Source organism: Polypterus senegalus, chromosome 12 (genome assembly GCF_016835505.1).
Source record: "Polypterus senegalus isolate Bchr_013 chromosome 12, ASM1683550v1, whole genome shotgun sequence".
Classification (NCBI taxonomy): Eukaryota; Metazoa; Chordata; class Cladistia; order Polypteriformes; family Polypteridae; genus Polypterus; species Polypterus senegalus.
This window is the reverse complement of record NC_053165.1, coordinates 97951061-97970396: the sequence shown is the minus strand read 5'-3', so window position 1 is coordinate 97970396 and position 19336 is coordinate 97951061. Positions and strand designations below refer to the sequence as shown.

Below are 19336 nucleotides of genomic sequence, written 5' to 3'. Positions count from 1 at the left end.
TTACGCAGTTTGTACATGAGGCCCCAGGTAAGTAGGCAAACTGGGTTGCAGAGGGCTGCGGTCTTAAGCCCCAAGGTCCCGATGAGGACCGAGTAGGTTAAACAGAAAGAACACACCTCTCCATGAACTAAATGGTTTTATACATATTTACTTGATTTATTTATTTGCATCCAATACACTATTTGATTTTAATGGCACACATTTTAAAGAAGATTTATTTGTTGGCTTATTTATTTTAAAATATACTGTTTAGTAAATTGTTGCACTTTTATTCTCCTTTGTTTAAGAAACTCTGCTATTGGTTTTGTACTTGCCCTGGCCCATCCTGGGTTTATGACTTTCAATGTCCCAGGTAAAATAAGGTGTTCACCTGTGGGTCTAGAGTGTCACACTGACTCAGCAGTTGTAGGAGAGTCCAGCATCAGTGCTGGAAAGAAGAGGCAGCTAACTCTGCAGCTCCACTTTCTCTTCTCCATCTGCTAAGGTCCAATGATCTGGGTGTACAGCCACTGGTGGACCTTTGAGATCATGAGGCTTGGCAGCAGAGGGTGAGCTGAACAGTGTGGTTGGGTGTCCTGTCAGCAATTGCTATGAACAGAATATGAATGGCTACCATGGTTTCTTGGGGTGCGTGTCCCCTTTATATAAGTCCACTCACGTAGTAGTGAAACAGGGCAAACTTTAAAAATCAGTAAACAAACAGGTATCGCTATCTGAGAGGAGGCAAGGTGTTCTGCAAAACACAGAGGTAGACCGATTCGAACGGAGGTTGATGTGTGAGTGAGGAGGGCCCCAGCCTCGGCCCGCAGCCTCTGTCTTAGATTAGCGCACAAGCGAACTATGACACTTAGAGTGATGACAGAAGTCCTAGAAAGTTATAGAAAAAAACCTGATCTAAATCCGTTAAGTAGTTCTCTTGTGAAAAGCGGACAGACAGACATATAGACAGACAGACGTTGGATTTTATAGATATATATATAGAGAAAGAGATGAATTAGGGGTGTACTTTTGGATGGGACAATCTCAAGGCAGAAAAGATGAGTAGTACTTTTCTGTAAAGAAGGTAAATGGCTTGATGAAGAGAAAGAGCCCAGTGCCCACTGAGTTAGTTAAAGATAGTACATTCTGCCACTTATTCCTATTCAAAGTAGCTGTATGATAAAAATCTAGGAAATACACACCAAATGTATTTGTATGTGCCTGATATAAGTTACAGAAATCTTTACAAAAGATAGGTAGCAACTTTGATTTTAGTCTTACAGTAAGATAAGGAAAGCATGTTTTCTCCTCTGAAGAAGCTGAAGAAGTTTGATTGAGTTTGTGCTCCTCTGTCTCCAATCAACTGGAACTAAAGAGGCAGGTAGTAGTGCACACTTCTTGGTGCTTAGAAGTAAATAATCAATGTGTTCTGTCTGCTGCCACCATGTAACCATTTAAAAGTACACAAGTCAAAAGCATTTAAGATTAGTTTATTCAAGTTTTGACTATTTCCTAAGCTTCCTGTCAACAGGGTTGTGAGCAGTACTTTAAATTGATTGTATCGTCACACTTAAATGCATGTAATGCTCAGAGGGACCATAAAATGCTTTGCACAGTGTACAGCGTACATTTAATGCATCTCATTAAAACATTGTTTTTTTATTTTTTGTAACTTTTCACATTTTAAGCCACGTAATGATAGTAAGTTAATTAAACTCATTGTAACAAATAATTAAGATGAGATAAAACAAATGTAAAATAAGGTATAAAAAAATACCACCATTGGAGGCAAAAGTACTGATCCAGGATTTACAAGTCACATAAAAGACAAATCCCAGCGTTTGATCAAAAAAACATTTAATCATGCTCTAGCTTTTACTTTTTTTCTAAAAGGCATCATGCAAGTAGATTATATGAGGACAAATAAGGACCTCTGGGTCATCAGGCCATTAACATTATCTGTAACTGTTAGCTACACTGCCAATGCACTCTCACACTCCTTCAGGAAGAAAACAAATAGTCTAAATAGTGAAGCTCTTTTCTTTATTTTTGGAAAATTTTGTCATCTATAGTTTTTTAATAGAACTCTTTTTTTCAAATTGTACTAAACACAGGACAAGCAATGCACATTTAATCAAAGTAACTTACTTTTTTTGTATCTTTTTATGCTTTTTTTTTCGTAAGTAAGACATAGATCATGTCATCAGAACTTGGAGTCAGGTGACACATGACCTGGGATTCCAGAATATAAGTAGACTAGGTGTGTTTATAGATGTGAAGATGATCATATTATTTTTATATACTGTCGTGCTTACTCGTTTTTGGTAATGAAATCCATAATTTTTGGGGGCATTCCCATATACAGTAAACCCTCGTTTATCGTGGTTAATCCTTTCCAGACTCTACCGCGATAAATGCATTTCCGCGTAGTAGGATTCTTTATTTATAAATCGAATATTTTCGCAGTTAGAGCATAGAAAACCTGTTTACGACCTTCTAAATACTTTTTTTAACATTATTAGAGCCCTCTAGACATGAAATAACTCCCTTTAGTCAAAAGTTTAAACTGTGCTCCATGACAGAACAGAGATGACAGTTCCATCTCACAATTAAAAGAATGCAAACATATCTTCCTCTTCAAAGAAGTGCGCATCAGGAGTAGAGAATGTCAGAGAGAGAGAGAGAGAGAGACAGAGAGAGAGAGAGAAAAGCAAACAATCAAAAAATTAATAAGGCTGTTCAGGCTTTTAAGTATGCGAAGCACCGCCGGACAAAGCAGCTGCATGGAAGGGAGCAATGTGAAGGCAGTCTTTCAGCATTTTTTAGAGGAGCGTCCATATCCTCTAGGCCAGTGTGCGAAGAGCCTCTCTGCTCACACCTTCTCCGTCAGAGAGAGATAGAGAGACAGAGAAAAGCAAACAATCAAAAATCAATATGTGCTGTTCGGACTTTCAAGTATGCAAAGCACCGCACGGGAAGTATATCGTATATCATTGAGGAGTTTTATTTAATACGTGCTCTGATTGGGTAGCTTCTCAGTCATCCGCCAAAAGCATCCCTTGTATGAATTCAACTGGGCAAACCAACTGAAGAAGCATGTACCATAAATTAAAAGACCCATTGTCCGCAGAAATCCGCGAACCAGCAAAAAATCTGTGATTTATATTTAGATATGCTTACATTTAAAATCCATGATGGAGTGAAGCCGCAAAGGTTGAAGCGTGATATAGCGAGGGATCACTGTAATGCACGAAGCACCTATTATGATAAGTCATATGTCCACATGAAAAAATTCAGCCCTCTGTAGACCGGTTTTGTTGATATTTGGCACATTTATTCTTCAAGGAATTTTGTAAAGACTTAAAGAGTTTAATATTTGCTGACATACGTCGAACAGATTACATTCTACAATGTTTTCAAATTTCAGAATCTCCCTTTGAAAAGCTTTGGTGAATCTGAACAGAGAGAAGTGCTTTGTGCAACTTCAACAACTATTCACTGTCCTGTTTCAACTTTACCCTTACAGCAATTACACCAATTTGTATATTGTGAATATTTTCCTCTTTTTCACTTCTGAGAGCCACTGCTAAAGGCAAACAGATCCTCCCATACAAATTAATGAAACACTAGCAGACTGCAGGCGTGGGTAAGAAGTTACTCACTATCATGAGCTGTTTCAATGCCCGCAGGATTGCCCGTCAGCAAGTCAAGTTGGGTATGGAAAGATACCTCTGTGTCAGCAAATTGTTTCTGCTTTAAGATTTCCCAGCTGCTTGAACACAAACAGAAAAGAACCAGTTCACCAGAATTTCATTCCTATCGATGCTTTAAGTTGTAAGGTAAATTAAACAATCTTCCACCGCAAAATATCTAGATAGGAATGAAGCACTCTTTGGCATGTAAGCTGTTATTCACCGACTAAATAAACATTTAAATATTTACAGTATTAACCTGAGGCTAAGCCAGCCTCACAGCTATAGTACCTTCCCTTTATAATGATTCGCTATTTCACTGACTAGACGTTCCAGTGCCAACAAAGTCCTGATTTCAAGCAATATGTCGCAATAAATAACTGAGGAATATCAAAATATCCGGGTTTTTAAAGGTTTGCCCAACTAATAAAGTTTTTCAGTGCTGCAAACATTGCTTCACTGTTACAATATATTTAGGACAGCAAGCATGAAACTCCCAAGTGGAAACCCTGCTTGATTAACAACTTGTGTTATATTTGAACATAATCACAAGGAGGAAAAAGAAGCACACAACAACTGAGAGAATCATATGTGTTTATTTGTGAAAGTGCTTTTAACCGTACCCTGTTCTCACTCATGATTGTGAAATAAAGCAAGAAAGCATTAAACAAATGAGGATGGGCTTTCCATGTGGGCATATGCAATACACAAATATCCCAGTTTGGGACTTTGACAGTCTAGTCACCCTATAGCTTACCGTCAGAGTGCCACATTCACCTGAAATCTATAAGGGTCTCTTGGAGTAATATTGTGGGCCTTTCAATTTTGTTATTCTCTAGCATATGTCATAACTAAATAGTTTTGCAAACCCCAAAGTACTATGGCTAGACATGCTCCACCAAAGAAGGAATTGATTGCAAAACTTTATTTTTTTCTTTAATTTATTTAGGTTATGTTAACTGGCAACTACAAATTGTCACTATACTGTATATGAATATGGTGTGTGTGTGTGCGTGTGTGTGTATGTGCATGAATGTGTAAGTGTGGACTCTGTGATTTACTAGTATACTGCCCAGGCCTGTGTACAGCCTTTTGTCCAGTCCTGATGGAATAGCCTCTGGCCCCACAACCCCGAAATGGACCGGAAATGTTCCAAAACAGAGGTCTCCCAACTCCAGTCCTGGAGGGCCGCAGGTTTTCATTCTAAACCTTTTCTTAATTAGTGACATGTTTTTGCTGCTAATTAACTTTAACATCCATCCATCCATCCATTTTCCAACCCGCTGAATACAAATACAGGGTCACGGGGGTCTGCTGGAGCCAATCCCAGCCAACACAGGGCACAAGGCAGGAACCAATCCTGGGCAGGGTGCCAACCCACCGCAGTAACTTTAACATTTTATTAAATTTATTTAAAATCAAAAAACAAAAACATTCCATATAAGCAAGTCCATCCATCCATTTATTATCCAACCTGCTATATCCTAACTGCAGGGTCACGGGGGTCTGCTGGAGCCAATCCCAGCCAACACAGGGAGCAAAGCGGGAAACAAACCCTGGGTAGGGAGCCAGCCCACCGCAGTATAAGCAAGTCAAGTTTTACAAAACTAGGTTTGAATCAAATTAGCCCCCACTCATGAGAAAGAGAGCTAGACCAACACAGTAAAACTTAAATAGTAGGAAAAATAAATAAATAGAATAAAAAAGGGAAGAGAATCCACTTCTTCAATTGAAATGTTTATTCTAAAATGTGATTGATTAGATCCTGCCAGGTATTGAAAACATTTTGCACAGATCCTCTAAGTGAGAATTTGATTTTTTCCAATTTCAAGTAGTATATAACATCAGTTACCCACTGACTTTAAAGAGATGAGTTAGGATTCTTCTCGTAGAGCAAGATAAGTCTACATGCCAAAAGTGTAGTAAAGAGTTACATTCTGTTTGTCCTTCTCCACTGTAAGCCCCTCTGTCAGTTCACCAAATACAGCGGTTAATGGATTAGGAGGGATTGTGATACCAAGGCTGTCAGAAAGGCATTTAAAGATTTTGGTCCCGAATGATGTTAATTTGGTGCAGGTCCAACATATATGACCCAATGAGGCTAGAACTTGATTGCAACGTTTGTAGGTTAGATCTTGCCCTGGAAACATTTTGGACAATTTTAAATGAGAGAAATGCTCTCAATACATCATTTTAAGTTGAATAACTGTATGCTTTGTGTATATGGAACTTGAGTGAATTCTGTGCATTGCTACCTTCCACTCCTTTTCTAAAATGTTGAGTGAGAGATCCTTTTCCCACTGTATTCTGGGAGTTTGAATTTGCTAATTTATTTTGAATTATTTTGAATGGTCTTATTTTTTTAGATTTGTTGAATTTTTTAATCGTTCCTCTCAATTGCTTAAATTCTTTCCTTAAATGGCACCCAAAGAAAAATGAAATGTGAAGTGAGTGCGCCAACAGAAGACCAACTAAGTCAGGGTCTCAAACTTTCACTCCATCCAGTTGCTTAATTAGGCGGCGAGTCTGAGGCATTTGCCAAGAATTCTTTAGGCCAGCGGGTATCATTGCCTTTTTCCTAATTGCCGAACTAAATCCTCTCTACACATGGGGGATATCTTTGACCACTCTTGCAACTGCACCTTTTTTGCCCCCAGTTAAATTTGGAGACCCTCCTGCAAACATTGTATGCAAGGCATCTTTCTGTAACAGCTCTCCTTGCCACAATGTCATTTAATGAACCCTAGGTACAGTATGATGCCAACAACCTTTTGCCAACAGCTCCCAGCAGTTGCCACCAGTGCTGAGATGCTCAACAGGATCCGTTTGGATACTATGTCCCTGACAGAGGCATCCACCAGTCATTCATAATACACCCTTCTAACTTTTTTGGGTTCTCCAGATCTCTTTTGCACTTTCACCAGCCAGTTCACCACCTTCAAGCTTCAATCTGTTGACAACTCAGCACCTTTCTTTACTCAGATCAGAAAACTGGCCTGCCTTCATTTGTTGTAACTGTGCTGGGCAAAGTTCTCTTAGGTTTAAATGTAATGCGTTAACATTTAATCATGTAATATGTGTACAGCCTAGGCTGAGCTAGGTAAACCCTGACTTATATCTTCCGAAGGGCAGAAAAAAGTTCTTCCTGTGCTTACTTGGTCTCCCTCTTCTTCAAACACATTTTGCTGCCTTCATTGATTTTAAGATTTAGGCTGGAACCTCAAAGAGTCTCTTTTTTTCTTCTTTCTTCCTTTTTATTAACCAGTGTTTGTGCTCATAAAATCTTATTTGCTTCGTATTTACCTTGCACTAAGCTCAGTTAAGTCCCGAGTCCTATAGGGAATGCTCAAAGCTGTCTACAGTCTTTCAAAAGTATATTTTGAGGCTCTTTTTACTTCTTTTTGTGTAGCATTTTATACTTAACCACAGTTCTGTTCATTTTAAATGTACAATTGAAATTGGCAAGTTAATACTTTATTTCATATTTGTTTGTGTATCAAAATATAAAGTATTTTTCCTTGCTGTGCTGTCTCTATTTTTATACAGCACATTTCATAAGGAACAGTGGATTGAAAGGAGCATAATTTCCACCTCTGCCAACAAGTGCTAAAAAGTCTTTGTGTCTAACAGTATAATTTTCTTTTACTCTAAGAATGTTGGAGTTTCCAAAACTGGCTTCTTTACCGATTTAAAGATCCACAACCGTCATATTCGACTTTGACTGATCATTAATGAAGTTTCTCAGGGCAGATCTGACAACAATGGCGTTACTATATATGACTGAATAACCCCGTGCTGTTACAGTAAATGTCAAAGTCATGCATGCACAATTGCTTTAACATCATTTGGTATTTAAAAACAACTATTTCTTAAAAGCCAGCTTTAATTTTGAATATACTTATTCTAAGTGATGTTTGTATACAACAGCATATCTATATTTTTGATAAATGTCGGCACTGGACTGTGAAATTTTAAAGGTATTCCTTTCATATTCTTTAGTATTTTGGAAAATTGTCAGTGCATCTCTATCAGGGCCTAAAGAAGTGAAAAGTGTTTCAAACCCCATTGTCATCATTGTACCATGTGTCTGGTTTATTATGTTGGCTGTTGGGAATATTTGCTGTTTATGGTGTAGCCTCTGGGTGACATGGTGGTGACAGTGGGTAGCACTGCTGCCTCGTAGTTAGGAGACCTGGGTTCACTTCCCGGATCCTCCCTGCATATTCTCCCCATGTCTGCGTGAGTTTCCTCTGGGTACTCCAGTTTCCTCCCACAGTCCAAAGACATGCAGGTTAGGTGCATTGGCAATCCTAAATTGTCCCTACTGTGTGCCTGGTGTGTGTGTGTGTGTGCCCTGTGGTGGGCTGGCACCCTGCCAAGGGTTTGTTTCCTGCTTTGTGCCCTGTGTTGGCTGGGATTGGCTCCAGCAGACCCCCGTGACCCTGTAGTTAGGCTATAGTGGGTTGGATAATAGATGGATGGATGGTGTAGCCTCCTCAAGTAGCTGACTACTAACATTCAGTGTAACCTAAATCACATTTTCCAGAATTATTTATTTCCTAAAACATATTCTTCTACTGTCTGATGCAAAGGTGGATTTCTTTAACTTTATCTATGACATAACTAAACTAAAGAAATCCTACATCGTGATTACACATCCTTGCATTTTATGTTATTTCATTTGAGAAAACCATTATGTGTGGGCTGAGTAACATGCAGTACTGCAAAACGGTCAAATCTGACAATAAACTTGAAAAGCTAAAGATTCCTTTGTCTATTTTTCTGTCTCCCACTTTAGGTAGGAGGTCATACGATGCTCCCAATTCGTTGGATGCCTCCTGAAAGTATAATGTATCGCAAGTTTACCACAGAGAGTGACGTGTGGAGCTTTGGAGTCATCCTTTGGGAAATTTTCACCTATGGCAAACAACCATTTTTCCAGTTGGCCAATAATGAGGTAAGAATGCAGCAGACAGATATGGAAACTAAGATATCAAAGCAGAATACATATATCTGTAACAAGGAAGCGCAGAAATTCATTTTGCCATCATTTGAGAATCAAAGCTCCAGTATTTTGAGATACTGAAATTTCAGATTCGGTAGCCTAATGTCACAATTACACTTGAGATGAATAAAAATAGAGTAGGTGGATGATTTTATAAATCTTTTTTAATATGGCACCCAATTAAAGATGAAAAATAAGCCTTACATTTTGATATGTTATGTCACCTTCTGATCCTAATGAATGCTTAACAGGTGATATTTATTTGCCTAACTTGATCTTTTGATGACACAGTTGAAATTAAGTGGATACATATTACTTCATTTTTAAGTGTTTTGATAATATATGATGAATAAGTTATATTTACTTATAAGTTATATTTACTTTTATATTAATGGTATACTGGTTCCTAAGAATCAGTCATCTTCAGGTGTGATATATTAAAAGTAATTGGACTAACTTGTAAGGAATTAATAAAAAAATGAGTTTTTAAATATTTTAATTAAAACATAACTGTTACATCTTTATATATAATACGCTACCATGGCTGTCCGTTTGTCTGTCCAGGATTTTAAATCACCTGTAGCTCACTAACCGTTTGACCTATTGACCTGAAATTTGGTACACATATACCACATGACGTCTACTATCCGCTTTCGGGGTGATGATTGACATCCAAGGTTATTCCTCTTTTTATTTTTATTTTATTTTATTGTAGAATCAACTCTGGGCAGCGGCCAGCAGGGCGGGCGTGTGGTGCATGCATACGGGTGCCGTTCTCATTCCCTACCACCTTCGCCGTCGCTTCCTTGCCTTCATATCTTAAATCATTCTTGAGGCAGATTGAAGACTTAATTACCAGCTTAAGTGAAAAATTAAAGAAAAGGTAATTTCAACACAATCACTGACTTAATCAATTTTAATGCAAAAAGATGCAGACGAAAAAAGAGAAGAGGATGGAGAACCACTGGGTTGAAGAAAAGAAGAGCTGCTCAGGAAGCAGCAAACGCATTAACCTCCTAGCAAACGAATGATAAACGTACAGAGAAAGAGGATGAAAACTAGGAATGCTCAAGTCAAGTGTATAAGGTGCAGTGTGCCGTTACTGGTATTAGTATATGTCTACAATTTGCCAATGTATGATACAATTTCTCAAAGTTGATAGTAAAAGATGATTGCTTGAGTCAGCCATACCCTCCTATATTCTCAAATTATACTAAAATATTTTTTTCCGTCATTGCTTACAAAAGTCTTAGTCTTCACAGTGTGTTAATTCAGCATTCCAAGTATTTATACTAGATCTGCAGCCGGATAATGCAATTACAAATTTCCTTTTTTTGAATAATACGAAGACTCTTAAAGGTATAAAAGGACAAATGTTTAAAGAAAAACCTGAAGACTGGTGCTGATCTGGACATGGTTAAAGCTGTGTGAAATGAACAGCATCGACACACACAAAGCAGTTTGGGGCAGCCACCCATATATTGTCCCTGGCTGCAAATGAGTTTTGAAATGGCGCTCACGTGCATTGAACCCAGTCCTGAACTGAACTATGTTTAAAGGATCCAGACCAGAAGTGACATCATCTTGGCGCCGGAACCAGAAGTGACGTGGTCCTTGGCACCAGGACCAAAAGTGACATCGTTCTGGAACCGGAAGTGGCGTTATCAATATGGAATCAGATCGGATTTCCCATGTTTGGTCTGCAGAGATAACAGAATTAGGTTTAGTGTACCTTGCCACCCCCTGGCCTGGCGTGGAATTACCTTCACATGGTTGTTGCGTGTGTTTGGCAGCCGGAATAACATATAATATGAGTATCAAACTGTACCCGGGTAATCTCTTTGCTTTTATGGAAGCGTCACCCAGGTAATGCTAGGTTTATTTAATTTCTGGCTTTACCTGTAACATATATATGCACTGTAAGGTAAAATGGCTAGTCATATGGGATAACATTTAATAAGATTCTTAACCAGTAAACAAATTCTATATTGTCAAATCTATGAATTAGTGCAATTCTAAATTTTGATTCTTGAAAGAGATATTCTTGTGGTAGAATAGAAAGTAGTACACTTTTTGACATCACTGCATTTCTATATGATTAATACTAAATTCATGGGTTTATTTTGAACAAAAGATGCAAGTTTTGCTTCATTTTGATTCTAAGATTAATTTGATGAAGTAGAAATTATATAAATAGTGCTTTATGGAATTATCATAGATGAGTTCTATCAGGTACAGTATATAACAGACTGGTATAGTGACTTAATGGCAGATGTGCTGTAATTTCTTTAAACAGTAATCTTCATTGTTGGTCTTACTGCTAAAATGAGTAACTGTGGAGTTGGATCAAGATCTGTCATCTACTCCCAATTTCCTAAGCCATGCTATGCATATGTTTCACTAGGACTCCTCATTATAAGTAGCCACCAGTTTGTTACGACACTCACATGTGATGGATGCCTATATTTTGTGATGATAGAAACACATTTTTAGATGTAGATGAAATCAGGTATGCTTAAATAGTGGATATTAATTTTGGCAAACTTGTCATTTTACCACTCTGCCTATCAGGCAATGCTAGAGAGTGCATAAATGTAAGCATAAGTGGTACTAGAATCGAATAACACGACATCTGTTATTCTGATCTCCATTCATAATGCATCACATTAACACAATCTTTCCTTCTAGATTGCATGTATTCCAGATTGAATTGAAGCACTGTATATTTTGCATTGATCATTACAAGAAAAAATGTTTAAAAGTACAGAGAGGCCGATCTGACAAAAATAGCTTGACAGTAGATCTAATATTGTTTTCAAATACCCATGAATACTCATTAATTAATGAATTAGACACAGTGAGAAAACGTCATATAGCAGCTCTCTTCACCAATTTTCATTAGTGTGAAGGCTAAAATGACATTTGTTAACTTCACTTATGTTTACCTGAACAGACCATTATTTCTAATCAAGAGTTTTCATGGAAATAGACAGTCATCCTTACTTTGACGGTTCAAGACTAAACCCATTACACAGCAGTGCAGAGCAGGCATTAGGTCCAACTCTTGGACCTTGAGTTTGAGTCTCTGGGTACACTGGTCTCCTCCTACACCTCAGAAGTGGACATGTTTTATTATCTAGCAGTAATAAACTGACACAGTTTGTGTGGATGTTTTTGAATGAGTGCACTCAACATTTAACAAATGTGAGTGTATGTCTCAACATTTAGCAAGTGTTGAGTGTATGTATCGGTGATAAATTAATGATGATTCCATAAACTGTTCCTGTCTTGTGCCCTATGCTGCTGCGATGGCTCCCCTCAGGTTTATAATCTTAGGCTTATTGCACAACAAGCAATGAACTATAAACTTAAAATAAAATATGTTTTCCACATGCATCATTTCGGAGAAGATGTGAGTTTGCAAAAAATAAACATAGGGTTTCATAATATAATTTATTTTATTGCCTTAAAACCTATACTTAGTTGTTCAGTGATTGTAATTCTAATTCCGGTAATCATCTTCTGGCACAGTGATTTTTTTTTTTAATCATCATGAATCTTTTGAGGTGGTTATTGTTGTGAAATACAAACAAAACTGCAGAATTCTAGTAAGGTTTGGAAGATTGTTCTCAGAGAAGGAAGCAGAGAAAAATCCAGGAAAACTGAGCTGCTTAAAGCAATTTCATTTCGCACAGTCTATATATTCTAAATACAGTTCAGATATAGCATTCTCTGTAATTTGTTATAATAAGTACAATCTTTACTAATATAGTTATTTGACCATTCATTTATTTACTAAATGTATTTAATAAAGATTTAGTCTCATTGGAGTGCCAGGGTCCAACCCAACAACACTGGACAATGGCAGCTGGAGGCAACCCTTGACAGAATTCAATTGAATTGAAGGGCACAATTAGTGCTTTCTCATACTGGGTCGATTTAGAGTTTCCATTTAATATGTGAAAGGGAAGCCAGAGTACCCGGAGAAAAACCAGTGAAGGGAATTTACAAACTCCATACCTACTGTGACTGGTTTAGAATTCATGCATGTGAAGAATAATCCTGCCGTCTTTACTTCATATAGCACCTGTAGGGTTGGTCCTACGTCAAACCAATTAGAAATGAAATCTTACTGTATACAACTAGCAATAAATCAGACATCAACTCATTTTGAGATAAATGTCAACTCCTGAATTTTCTACATTTTAAGAGGCAACCATAACTTCAAATTACCTATCATGTAAAATGTTTTTTTTTTTAAAAATCATGTCTGGAAAATTTAAGATTACATTACAAAAAGGAATGTATAATAACTCTGGACAAATCTATTTTTGGTTATATGCCAATAGTCACAGAGTGCATGTATTCTTAAATATGAAGACATTTTCCTTAGTTGATCTGACTTTAATAAGACAGAAGCAATACCTTATCAGAACAGGAAGAAAAATATAATATCCAGCATCTACAGTACGTGGCTTGGCTCCTTTATTAATGGACAGCAATACAACTGCAAACAACAATGCTTGGTTGCTAAGACTCCACACTGTTTATTTTTGCTGGTATTTCACTCATTGTACTTTGGCCTTACAATATATTTAAAGGTTAGTTTTTGGTTGGTGTAAAACCTAAAGCTTCTCCAGCATATAGTGGGCTTGATTCAATATGTTCTGTAATAATGAAAAATGTGTGGAAGAAATTAAATATTTCACAAAGTGCTTATTACACTTTTACATCACCTTTGTGATACTTGAAGGGTTCTAACTGATTTTAAAGGTGTGTGTCTTGCATCTCATAAAAAAATGGAAGTTCAGAGATGCAAATAAAAATAATAATAATAATAATACATTTTATTTATATAGCACCTTTCCCCAAATTCACAATCCATCCACTTGGTGATTAATTGCTAGATTCGGGTAAAATTATAACGTTGAAAGCAACTTTACGTAAGGACACTGCAACCTAAAACAGAAACAGCTGATACAATTAAAATAAAATTGAATTAAATATATATATATATATTTTTTTTCACATTTTCAGCAAGTAGAACCACTTTTTCTTATACAGAGTTAAAACTTTTGCAAGTCTAGTGCATCTTCCTCACAAATCCAGGAGTCTGAGTTCATATCCTAGCCTGGTGCAATGTGAAGTTTGTGATTACTTTTTGTAAGTTTTCTTTCAATACTCCAGTTTTCCTCCCACAACAGTAATGACAACCATAATATTCATGATAGGCAATTTTGTAACTCTAAACTGGCCTAGTGCAAGTGTGTGTGCCCGGTGATAAGCTGGGATCATGTCCAAGACTGGTGCCCACATTGTGTCTACTGATGGCCAGGACAGGCTTTGTTGCTGCAAGACAAAGTAAAACTGGATTGAGGGGCCTGAGAAAATGAATGGCCAGATGACTGATTGTCTAGGAGAAGTTCAGTAATCTAACATAATATGAACATAAATGGCTCTATGCCTAACCTAATTATAGGTTATGTTGGAAAATCGTTTGCACTGTTATTCTTATGTCTTTTGGTCCGTTGCCTCTCCCTCCATGACCTTATTCTTTCTTTGGCTAGATGGTCATGCAACCTCAGAGATCTAATTTACCTTTCTTCTAGCATCTTGAGGAGGCATTACCATCCCTTAACAGCTCCTGTTTTTAACACTAGTTGCTCTCTCTCAATAAATTGCAAGCATTATTTTTGTAGGAATCCCACATACTCTTTGCTTCCATGATAACCTACCCTCACACAAGGCTGCATCTTCATTTCACCTCAGTATGAGTTGCTATATACTTATATCAAACTGGAAGATTTTGTTTCAGTCTCTCAAACTAACCTGTAAATTTAGCTGAATAAACACCCTCCTATTTACAAAAACGCTTTGCTCCTATGCAGCTAAAAAAATCAATAAAAAGTAACTGTTAATATATTTTAAATACATATAAAGAATATATAGTATATATACAGTATATATATATTTAAAAATATATTCGATAAATGATGCCAAATTGTACAATATCATGAAACTCTCAAGGTAATATACAGTTAGGTCCATAAATATTTGGACAGAGACAACTTTTTTCTAATTTTGGTTCTGTACATTACCACAATGAATTTTAAATGAAACAACTCAGATGCAGTTGAAGTGCAGACTTTCAGTTTTAATTCAGTGGGGTGAACAAAAAGATTGTATAAAAATGTGAGGCAACTAAAGCATATTAAAAACTAATTGCTTACAACTGTAGGAAGGCGATTGATAACCCACAAAACCCCAAAATACAGTAGATATGTGTCAGTTCATGTTACACATGCTGTTCCTCACTATGAGCCACATAATATGTAAAAATGACACGCTATGCCAGACAAACAGGAGCAACCACGCACAAATCTCTAGTGTGGCACAAATATGATTACCTTGGAAAGACACACACATGCAGGCAGGAGAAGACACCTGCTCATTTGGAAACCTCTCGAAAAATTACTGCCAACTGACAGTTTTGCCATTCTGTTTAACCATAGTTATCCCCACGATGTGAATTATATTTTAGGATGAGCTAAGCCAGCCTGTGTCAATAGAATGTTATTTCATCCATAGAGAACACATGTGAGGACAATGCAGCAGGTCAGTTGCTCCATGATATACATCAAAGAATATGATTTAGAGTTCATGAAGTGAGGCAGACATTGCAACTAACTTGATTGAAATAAAGATAAGCTAAACGGTGCATGGTGTACCTTTGGATTGGTCAGAGAGCCTGGCATATACAGTAAAGATAGTGTATGAAAAGTTTTTGGTTGAGATCAGTTTAGCAGAGCTTGTTGGAAATACTACAAGATTACATAGATAAATGGTGTCAGTGCTGTTCATTTTGATATTATTAAAGGGGAATGATTACCAGTGCCACTCTGGGCTAAGTCATCTTTATTATCTTGTAATGTAAAGCTATAGCCTAAAATGTGGAGGCACCTAAGTAATTGGGTGATGCAAAGTAAAGTGAAAGCAGATGTTTGCATCTTTGTATTCCTTAATAAATAAAACAATTACCGCTGTTTCAGATTCAAAGTAAGCAATGACCATGCCTTGCTGCCTTTGATGATGGTTAGCGTGGCTGACAATAAAGACACATTTGTGACTATGAAAGAAGGTGATTTTATGGGCACATTTGCATGGAACTTTAGTGATAAAGACCCGTGAACAAGAGGCAACTGTTATTGAAAATCCATATTCTGGTTTATAATGTCTAACATTAATATGAAATCCAAGGCTAAACAAGTGACCAAAGATTTGAAAAAAATGATTCAGGACATAAACAAGGAGGTTCACAATGAATGATTCACTGAGTATTCTACTAAGTATCACATAAAACACATTTTGTTTTGCATTGTATTTTTTTTTTTGTCCACTATTGAGAGGAGACATAGAAGTAAAAAGAAGTCTGAATTAATGTGAGCCTTCTGGGAGTGGCTCTTAGAGGCCTAGAACTAACAGTAAAGGATCACATATCAAAAATATAACTATTAAGCTCAAACGACACTCCACATTCCTATATTATCAATCCCCAAGGTTTGTGAAAAGGAGTATCTTTGACTGCTTGTGTACCATTAGGGGGTAAACCCCTGGGGTTGGTTGATGTGACATGCACAGTTTAAAGACTGTCTAATCATTTTTGCTGAAGACATCTATCAGTCAGTCATTTTCCAACCTGCTATATCCTAACACAGGGTCACGGGGGGTCTGCTGGAGCCAATCCCAGCCAACACAGGGTGCAAGGCAGGAATAAATCCTGGGCAGGGCGCCAGTCCACCGTAGGGGACACACACACACCAATCACACACTAGGGACAATTTAGGATCACCAATGCACCTAACCTGCATGTCTTTGGACTGTGGGAGAAAACCCACGCAGACACAGGGAGAATATGCAAACTCCATGCAGGGAGGACCCGGGAAGCGAACCCAGGTCTCATTACTGCGAGGTACAATTTGGATTCTAGTGGATGAAAATTATGACATTGCTCCAACAGAATTGTAAACGTTCCTACATGATTGCTCACTTTATATCAGCCCAGATATTTAGCTGTCCATCTGTACCCATACTCATGCACTTCTTGACCAGTATAAGAAGAGAAGTGTGTCTGTTTATGATTGTGCTCTGTGAATTGGCTCCTCTCGAGGATGAGTTTCTGTCTCATGCCCAGAGCTTCTGGGATATGCACAAGAGACTGGGTAAGCAAAAGAAAAAATGGATAGCAATGTTTATCAATGTAGTGTAAATCTGAAAACTACTTATAAGTTACATTTTATTTGAACTTCACAAATATAAGTCCTGGGTGGCTCAGTGATAGCGCTGCTGCCTTACAGTAAGGAGACCTGGGTTCGCTTCCCAGGTCCTCCCTGCGTGGAGTTTGCATGTTCTCCCTGTGTCTCCGTGTCCTCCGGGTGCTCCGGTTACTTCCCACAGTCCAAAGACATGCAGGTTAGGTGGACTGGCGATCCTAAATTGTCTCTAGTGTGTGATTGGTGTGTGTGTGTGTGTGCCCTGCGGTGGGCTGGCGCCCTGCCCGGGATTTGTTCCTGCCTTGCACCCTGTGTTGGCTTGGATTGGCTCCAGCAGACCCCCGTGAGCCTGTGCTAATATAATAGCGGGTTGGAAAATGGATGGATGGATGGATATATAAGTCCTGCTAACACTAAGCTTTATATCTTATAATTTAAATGCATTATGAGTTTGTGTTTGAGATTACGAACAGTGACGACGCAGTCCGCTTATGTGACAAGCAGATATATGGCTCTCTTTTGCTGAACATAAATGTCTTTTATTTTGTGTTTATTAGTTTTTCTTAATATGGAATAAAGTAAAAGAAATGAAAATTTATCTGAATCTAAACTTTTGTACCTTTAGTTTAGTAATGGCAGCCAGTGTGCAATTAAGATGTTATCTTGCCACTGCATTGTATAATTAGCAGTAAATCTTTCAACATTTATTAGAAAACTGTAATTACACAAACTTTTAAAAACAAAGTCATTCATCAATGCAACTCCAAATTGTGCATCTTAACTGTTTTACACAGGGAAACAGTACTTGGCATCTAAGAAAGTTTTGTTTAAGTCCCAGTATTTTCCTTTTCCCATTATCCAACATGCTGATGCTCACATTATTTATTCTTGTTTTTTTGTGTGTGTTTGCGAGTGTTTGATTTGCTGTGCATAATGGATGATGTTGACTGTTTTTTCATTTAACATTACACTATATGAAAATTTTCCCATCTTCTCCCCAACACAAACCCAACTTAAGAGATCAATATCTCTATAGTGAATAGTCGAGAAAACACTAAAGTGATGAAGTTTTGGCTGTGCCTTTATAGTACTTATTTTAAATATATATTGTAGAAATAAGATTGACTTAATTAGGTGTAAGACTCCATAGTTTTCAGACTTATCTTTTTTTTATTTTTTGACTGTGAATGTGAATTAGATAAAATTTGTTAATAAATGGAAGAGGCAGCAGGTTATCATAAATAAATTCAACCAATAAATACAAAAAATAAAAAAATTAATTAAATGTATATTTTGCAGAAATTTCAAAATGTATTTAAAGAGTACATCAGGAGGAAGCACCATTTTGTCACCATCCTCGTTTCAACAATAGCTACCAGTGCTTCCAGGGTTCATCCTGCGATGAACAGGCTTTCCTGATAACTTTGTTCAGGCATTGTGCTCTTTTTGACGTCAAGTTGCTTCCCCAGGAGATCACAGCATTCATTGTACAACACACACAATTCTCTGGGCTAATGTGAGTTCCAAAATTACATGGTGTGTTACAAACTTGCATTTGAAAATGAGATACACAGGATAAACATACTCAAGCACCAGGTTATACTGTTTTCATACAATACACTTTATGGCTTCGGATTTGAAATTGTAAAGGCACAATAATACATAGCCTTGAGTCAAACAGAAATAGCTTAGTTTGTGCATTCGCATATAGTAAATGATTATAGTGTGGACCACCAGGGGGCGTACCGCTCCCAAAACCCTGACACTGACAGGCTGAGATACAAGACGTGCCAGCCAACACATCCTTATTTAAGTGAGGAAATGTTTTTCTTCTGCTCCCCACTACACAGCACAGTACAAAGCACCAAATATATACTGTATAACACTGTCCTTTTTTTCCTCTATCTTTCTCTCTATCTCCACTCCTCCTCTCGCAAGCTGATGGTGAAGTGGCTCTTTTTATAGTGCACCCGGAAGTGCTCCAGGTGTTTTTTGACCTTCTCCCAGATGTATTTCTAGGTATGGTGGAAGTTGTGCCCCAAAGTGTTCAGTTGTAGCACCCCCTGGCGGTACCCACAGAACTCAACAGGGCTGCTCCAGACTATAACTCCTTGCATGCCTTGTAGGGATCCGTGGTGCAGTACCAACACAGGGGGGTTGCCCTCTAGCATCATGGGGAGGATATTGTCCCAAAGAGGTTCTCTCCCTCGGTCTTTCCACCCAGGCGGCATTTCGTCACCATAGCTTATGTACGCATTTATATTATGTATACTGTCATTTGACATGCTTACTGCATATGACCTATTTAATAATTATTTTAGGCGAAACGATATTTCCATTTTTCTGCCTTTTGCAAAACATCATATTATGTATACCAAATAGTTACCAAA

General features: G+C 37.6%; 1 protein-coding gene across 1 annotated transcript in view; it reads left to right on the top strand.

Annotated features, from left to right (window-relative positions):
* LOC120541406 (NT-3 growth factor receptor-like) overlaps window positions 1–19336 on the top strand; it is a 920493-nt gene that overhangs the window by 888761 nt on the left and 12396 nt on the right. The window contains exon 15 of the mRNA XM_039773008.1: window positions 8470–8628. Within this exon, the coding sequence (XP_039628942.1) occupies window positions 8470–8628 (159 nt within the window). The remainder of the gene's footprint in view (window positions 1–8469; window positions 8629–19336) is intronic.